At 40.9% G+C, this 8,127-nt stretch overlaps 1 protein-coding gene across 1 annotated transcript in view; it reads left to right on the forward strand.

Moving 5' to 3' along the window:
- The window catches only part of AIG1 (androgen induced 1), a 241,259-nt gene extending 233,533 nt beyond the window's left edge, over positions 1 to 7,726 (forward strand). Inside the window, 2 exon segments of the mRNA XM_057738026.1 lie at positions 1,031 to 1,194; positions 7,042 to 7,726. Coding sequence (XP_057594009.1) covers positions 1,031 to 1,194; positions 7,042 to 7,079 — 202 coding nt within the window. The 3' untranslated portion in view covers positions 7,080 to 7,726.
- The last annotated feature ends 401 nt before the right edge of the window (positions 7,727 to 8,127 follow it).

An 8,127-nucleotide genomic window follows, 5' to 3' on the forward strand; every position in this document is an offset into this window, starting at 1 on the left:
TAAAGTAATTTTTATTCCCCATACAATAAAGTAACTTGTATTTTATTTGGTCTTCAAAATTGACAACAGTTGATAAAGTAATGAACCCAAGAGCGTTTTGGAAAATAGCTCTCAGCAGTTGTGTAAGGACCAAACTAATGAAGCAGATATTCTAACTAAACTTTTGAAAATGGTGGAGATTAATGATGTATTCCCACTGAGCCTAAAATATCTCCAAAACACAAATAGAATAATTACAAGCAAAGATTATGTAAAACAGGAATAAAAAAAAGATAAAGAAACAAAAAGTGGTCCAAAGATCAGGTTGTGGGAAGCCAAGTGTCAGTGAGGTTACTGGATGGTTCTGTCAGCATATGGAATACATATTGGTACCTAGTTGGAAGGCAATATGGCAAGATTCCTGGAACATTCTCACCTAGGTGTTATGATAGTGTCATTACCTAATGCTGTGTTGTTTCATTACATAAAGAAGAGATTAAGACAATTACATAACATTACTTAGAAAAACAGCAGTTTCAAATACCTGACCAGACCCTTCAAGTGTCAGGAGAGACAAGGAGAGAATGAGAAAGTGCCAGATTGTAGGAGACTAAAGAGACATGACCACTAAGTACAACATGGAATCCTGAACCAGATAAAGAACATTAATGGGAAAACTGGTGAATTCCAAATAAAGTCTGCAGTTTGGTTAGTAGTACTGTACCAATGTTAACTGCTTCATTTTAGCAACCGCACCATGGTTAGACAAGATGCTAAGATTCAGGGAAGCTAAGGAAAGGGCATACTGGAATTCTTGGTACCATATTTGCAACTCTCCTATGAGCCTAAAATTATTTTCAAATAAAAAGTAAAAGGAAACAAACAAACAACAACATCAAAGTTCTGGTAGCTGCTGAGTGTCAGAAGCAAACAGTGACTGGCATTGCTGAAAAATGATTGGATTAGGGGGTCTGTATTTGTAATATCAGCAGCTTTAAGATCTGACACAAGAGTAACTCCTGTCTCTGTTTCCTTTCCAATTCCACTGCAGGGTGTGTTGGGTGCATCATGTAACCGGGATGTGGGTGTACCCTTTCCTGGAACACATTGGCCCAGGAGCCAGAATCCTCTTCTTTGGGTCTACAACCATCTTAATGAACTTTTTGTACCTGCTGGGAGAAGTTCTGAACAGCTATATCTGGGATACACAGAGAAGTAAGTATTGTTTAGGGGAGCATAAAATGAAAGAATTGCTGCCTAAAAGAGCGTGTGCAGAGACAGATGGAAAATTCCACTGTAGCACAGGATCCCTTATGAAGAGTTTCATTTTTGTAACTACCATATTAATTTAAGAGCTGCTGGCAGTTACCTGAAAGGTTTATTACTCACTTTGTCATATTAGCTAGTAAAACATCCAAATCTAAGAGAAAAGAAGCATGTCTATAAAATTTTATAGGGAGAAATGTAGTGTTAGCAGAAAAAAAAATTCAGGAAGTTCACTCTGATTAACAAAATCCTGCCTTAGCTAAAGGGACCCCCGATGAAATAGGCAAATGATTCGATGTAACCAAACAGCCTCATTAGAAATCACCTAGATCTCCACTTTTTACGTCATCCTTTGCGTGGGTGCCGGAGCTTCCAGGAGGTCTTGCCACCATTCTGCTAGAACACCCAGCAGTGCAGAATGCCTCTGGCAAGTGTGATTCACCAGTGACTGTCATAGTCAAGACTTGAAAGTGGCAAAGAGGGATGGGCAGTAAAGGGTAATATTTCATAGCTCCAAATACTCTCTTAACTTATGGTTTGATTTCTCTCGTTTCTATTTATGGCAGAGCCTCCATCTTGGCCAGGCACATAATCTTACCCCAGCTGTGCAAAACTTGTCCAAAGTGTATGTCAGATAACGTAAAAATGAGAAGGTGGAAAAAATGACAGCACAGATATGTAGTGATCTGAGTCCTGCATGAAAATACATCAAAAGGCAAGATGGTTTGACGATTTTAGAGAGCTCTGGGCATCTCCTCTGATACAGTCACAACATTGTAGACGTCACCTGTAAATGATCTCTGTTTCACAAACATTGAGCACCCTACCTTCTGCCAAATACTATGCCAGGAAGTTGATTTAATTAGACAAATAAAACGCATTCATTGCGCCTTATTGAATTGGACTTCTTTTGTGCGTGGATCTTCTAAGACTGTACGCGTCAAGGTGCTAGCCAATGTTAAATGGCCCAGAGGAATGTGAGGGTTTCCTTTTGCAGCAGCTGGCTTGATTGTAGGCAGTGGTCTATGAGAAAAAGTGTCAAATATTTTTATTCAGTTCAGGATACACCTTGGGGGCCCAGAAATTAATCTTTTAATAATTTTCTTCTCTGTTCAATAGGAATTATAATCTTTCTCTATTAGATAACTTATAAAAATATTTAGTAACTTATAAAAATATTTTGAAAACAAAATATAAATTTTTCTCAGCTTCTTGGGAGAAAGGCCATGTTTAAATTTAAGCTAATGTGTCCAATCTCTGTTATTCAGGAAGTACGTATGACTCCTGTTTCCCCTTGATTATCTCGATTCCAACCTTCATTTGGCCATTGTTCTACTACTTCTAAGAGAAGATGGCCTGAAAATGAGGAGAGAAAAAATCCAGTCTAGATTAATAGAATAGTGCTTATTAGCAGCTTTAAGTTAGAAGTTAAAAACGAATAGTGAAGCTAAGGTGGTTGTTGTTTTTTTTAATGATCTATCCAATTTAATTTGCGCCATTCTCTTAAGTAACATGAGTTAAGGTTGACTAATATTCTGTAACGCATTCCAGATGCAGAGATTAATTTTATCTACATGGAACCATCTAGTTAATTCCCCAGAGGCAGATGTTTTGTGTCAAGTGGGCATCTTTTTGTTTATGAGAGTGATTGCACACTGATGGCCTCCTCCAAATTTTACCTACCAAAAAGTTGTTAGGCCTACATAGGACTTTTGTTTTTGAACCAACATTTAAAAATTGGCAGATTTCACATAAAGGCCAGATTTCTCAACTAATCAGGTATTTTAACATCTGGCCACACCAAGCCCACTGTTCTGGCAACAACGGATTAGAACTGAATATCAGTTGCCCCTGTTAGATGGCCCTTTAATTTCCCCAGTTCTCACTGGGCCATTTTGCTCCCTCACAGCAGCCTGGTTCTGTAGGTAGTTGAGTTTGAAACTGTTGATTAAAAGCAGTTGTGTGTGTGTGTGTGTGTGTGTGTATTAGAAGGAATTGCGTACAACCAAGTAGAGTATTCCAATCCTGAGGATGTTTACCACACTCCACACAAGCCCCCCCCACCACCACCAGGAACAGGAACACCACCTTTGAGCCCCCTGCCTTGGATCCATCATTATGGATTTTTAATGGCTCAGGTTCCTCTACTTGGTTATGTTGGCTTCAACTTCAAAATAAAAATCACATTATTACAGAATCCTAGAATCAAAAATTAGATTAGAAATCATCTAAGCCATTTTTTTTTTTTACTATGAGGCAGCTGAAGCCCAGAAATAAGTGACCCACAAAAATAGGTGGTTGCAGAGTCAACACCTTCTGCCTGATGTTCAATTCATTGTTATTTCTAGTAAACCATCAGAATGTCACCACTGGAAACCCAGACTCATGAGAGCTCAGAAACGTCACTCAGAATCACGGATCTAGCTCATAAAATAACAAAATAGATCAACCTGATATGAACTGTGAATAAAACGCCCTTAAAATAGGCTAAATTAATAATGAAGCATTTGTTCTTTTTAAAAGAAAGTAACTCAAGATGGCTTTGTGGATGTTATATTGGTTTGCTGGGGCAGCTACAATAAAGGACCATTAACTAGTCAGCTTAAACAATAGAAATGTAATGTCCCACAGTTTTGGAGGCCAGAAGTCCAAAATCGGGGGATTGGCAGGATTGATTGCTTCTGAGGACTGTGTGGGAGGATCTGTCCCAGGCTTCTCTCCTTGGCTTGTAGATGGCTGTCTTCATGTTCTCATGGCATTCTCCCCTACATGTAAGGCTTTTTATAAAGACAGCAACCATATTTGATTAGGGCTCACCCTGACAACTTCACTTGAACTTAGAAAAGACCCCATCTCCAAATACAATCACGTTCTGAGGCACGAGGGGTTAGGTTTGGGAAGACACAATTTACCCCATAACATTCTGCTTTCTGCCCCCCAATGTTCGTGTCCTTCATTCATGCAAAATACATTCCCAACAACCCCCAGAGTATTTCCAGCATTAACTCAAGTCCCAAATCTCAAAATCTCATCTTAAATATCATCTAAATCAGGTATGGGTAAGACCCAGGGGATGATTCGTCTTGACACAAAACTGCTCTCCAGTTGTAAACCTGTGAAACCAGACAGAAATTTATCTACTTCCAAAATACAGTGGTGGACCAGGCATAGACCATGCACCCCCTTTCCAAAAAGGAGCATCATAGGGAGAAAGGGGTCACAGTTCTCAACCACGCTTGACAGCTAGCAGGGCACATTGCATGCGCGTTTAAAGCTCGAGAATAATCCTCTTGGGCCAAACGCTGCGCCCTCAGGAGTCATCAGGAAGGGGCTGCGGCGCTGCCCTCTTGGCACGGGGTGGCAGCCAGCCCCCTGGGGCCAAGGAGGAGCCGACCCCTGCACCACCTTCAGAGTCATCCTTCCTTCATTTCCTCCTGTCTCTGTCCCTTTCAGTCCAGGCTGGCTATGTTTCTGCTGGTACAAAATTCTCCCATGTAATTCGTGGGGGTCCACTTCATCCGATGAGAGGGTCCCCCGCAGGTCTTTCCTGGCTCCTGCTGAGGTGGTTAATTGGATCCATGGGTCACATGTCTTATCTCTTTAGCAAGTGGCTGTCCAGAAACACCCTTGACCTTCTCTCACATTCTCAGGTCCTGGGCATTAGGACTTCTACATACGTATTTGAGGCAGACACAATTCAGCTTGTAACAGCTGAAACATTCTGTGCTTATTAAGCTAAAACGTTCTTCTAATTCCAGCGTGTCTGACTGGGGTGACCAGTCTTATTAAAGTCAACTTTTATACAGTGAGAATTGAAAGTGTCCAAAAGTGAAAGTTTGGGGTGAAGGAGGAGAAAGCAGGTGAAAGAGAAAAAGAGAGAGGTTAGAGCCAGGCCCATGGGACAGAAACCTCCACCTTTCTTCTCCCCCAGCTTGCCGTCCAGCTCAGGTCCCACACAGGCCCACTCAGGCCTCCCGGGTCCCAGGGCTGCCCTCCAGGCCCCTCTCCCAGCCTGGGGAACCACGTGTGACTGACTCTCTCAGGATCAATCAGCTCTTCCTCTACATTTCTGAAAGAACATCCTGCCTCAGCTTTGTGACAGGTTTCTTTCTGCTCGTTGTGTGGAAATTATACCTCTGGTTCTTCCAGATATTATTTACAGCTGTCTAATTTTTTCCCTCCGCCTCAAAGCTGCCAAACGAAAGTAGGTGGGGAGCCGTTTTCCCTGTCTGGGTCAATGAACACCCCCTGTTCTCCACCCCCGCTTTTGAAGATTCCACTGTTGCTGCCAACGGAACCCATCTGCAGGAGAACACTTAGGAGGGGAGAGACTTTGAAAAGAAAAGCAAGCAGTTATTAGCTTCTCCACAGGAGAGGGACTATGGGACAGAGTTGGGACCAAGTCATGTGTGCTGTTTGAACAGAATCTATGTTGTGTTTTTCTGCCTTTGCCTTGGTTACCCAACAACTAAGCCATCTCCTGCCTTCTCCCCCTCAACCCTATTCCTCCTCCCTTCAGACGTCCTTCCTCTTCAATTTGAAGTTTTCCTTAACATGATTTCTGAGAAATACTTTGGAAAAAGTGTTATAGATCTCTGCCAGTTCCTTAGTCAGGAAAACCAAACCTTAAAGACTGTCTAAGGACACCTGTTCTGAGCATGTTACCCGCATTCCACTGCCACCGCCCTGACCACACAAACACATGGTGCTAGGAGCTGGGAAGGGGCGGGTGGGGGGTGTCTCTCCTGCTGTAAGCCCTGTCATGATGACCCTCCATGGTTCATTCTACTGCTTTTCCACTAGTTCAGCCTGCTCTGTATTCATTGTGTATTAATGTATTCCACAAAGATTAACTGAGCTCCTACCGTGAGACAGGCCCTGTGTTAGGTGCTCGGGATGTAATCGAGAACAAAACAGTTAAGGGCTCTGCCCTCAGAGAGCCTGCAACTTACAAAAGAATATCAACAGAACCCGCAATGCAATATCTGGGGTTCTCCCAGCGAAATGGCTGTGAGAATTTGGTGTTGGGAGAAAAGTGTTTAAGCAGAAGCAAAAGAAAAAAGAAGTGGGGAGCATTTGCCAGGTTTAACTTTAATTTATGAGAATGACTTAAACATTTTCATCTTCAGGAAAAGGAAATATCACTAACTATTCATTATAGACAACAGGCGAGGTCTTACCAGTCTGGTACACATGAGTCTCTCAGGAAGGAAAACATAGTTCTACCAGACTTGGGTTGAACAGGGGGAGAATTTGAGTTTAAGCACCACAGGTATGGAAATAAATAGTTCTTGTGGCTAATAAGCTCTCTACGAGCCTTAAAAACAACACAAACAAAAAAACAAACAAAAAAAGATTTGACTTTTGAAAATCCAGAGTCCTTGCCTTGGAAAGGGACAGGAGTAAAATAAAAATAAATGAGGTCTCTTTGAAACTCATCAGCTCCACACCTCCTGTTGCTAGAAGCTGGTTACAAGGCAGTCTGGTTGGGATTTCTGTGCAAACTCAATGAGTCAAGAACTAACTTGCGTCCCTCACTCCCAGAGGCCGTAAGAGCTGGGTGTGTCTCAGAGATGTTATGTCCTGATTTGGGGGAAAAGTGGGGAGGGAGGTCACTGAAGAAGTTTCTGGAGAAAGTTGTAAATGACTTTCCTTCTTAGCTAGGAGAAAAGGGATGGGAGTGGAGGGTAGGTGGGGAGAAGTGTGCAGAGATGAGAGTTCTTTTAAAGCAGCTTTGGTAAACCTGCTCCTAGTTTAATCTGATATCCAAATAAAGTACTTTGCCTGTATTTCTAGGTATGGAAGAAGAGAAAGAGAAGCCTAAATTGGAATGAGATCTAAGTCTGAACGGAAGAGCAGGATGGAACCACCAGTGAAGACTCTTACCCCCTGGGCATTGGTAATACAGGAGGGGAAGCTTCAAGGAAAGCAGTGGAATCCACCTCCACCTCCCTGCCTCCGTGGGAAGGAACACCTTTTATGGGGAAATATATATAAGAATAGAATACAGATATTTCCAAAATTACTTACCCTCAATTGTGTTTTAAAGAATTCTTTCCAAATTCATTACTGATAATGAAATCCTTTTGTCTTATTTTTTTGCCTCTTCTAGTTTTTAAAACTAAAATTGGTGTTTGGATTTTAATTTTTGCAATTGTAATTCCATTTAATCAAGGAAGAATAGAATCCTATTGTGTCTCTTGTTGAGAAATATGTGAAAATCAAAGGAGCAGATGTGAAGCAAAGCATTCGTGTACGTATTTAGTCAGACAGAAGGCTGAATAATGTAAGCATAAGCCTGGAGGAAAGGAGATGGGTGTTCCCTATTGCAATAATGTCACAGTTGCCTGAAACAGGCAATATTAGTAGTGATTGCATTGATTTAGTTAAAACCCTGAATGTATTTGGATCTCATGATTTAATCTTGTGAAACATTCCCTAGATGCAAACTATAACTTTAATAAAGAGCAAGCAACCCCTAGCCTGATGTGCATCTCAAAACCCTAACAACACTGGTGTTTCCTTTCTCATTTTGTTTCTATTACCTGTTGAAAATGGGTTTACTGAGCCTGGTTCTTGCAAGTTTTTAAATTTAAAAATATGTATCTTTTTGATAAATCCAAAAAGAATAATTTTGTTGGGAAAAAAAAGCTAATTTATAAAGTCTTTGACCATAATGATTTTTAAATAATACTGATGCCAAATAGGTAGTAGAAAAGGCATACAGATAAATCTTAGAGAAATATAAGGAAGGAGCAAATAAAAATAAAAGCAGACATTAAGTAAGGCAGTGAGAAAAAAATAGCAGAATTGATAAATAAATTAATAAATGCAGTATCTCATGTATACAAATAGCATTAAAATTTGCAAACTACTGATATG

The sequence above is a fragment of the Hippopotamus amphibius genome, chromosome 6, assembly GCF_030028045.1.
Source record: "Hippopotamus amphibius kiboko isolate mHipAmp2 chromosome 6, mHipAmp2.hap2, whole genome shotgun sequence".
In the NCBI taxonomy this organism is placed as follows: Eukaryota; Metazoa; Chordata; class Mammalia; order Artiodactyla; family Hippopotamidae; genus Hippopotamus; species Hippopotamus amphibius.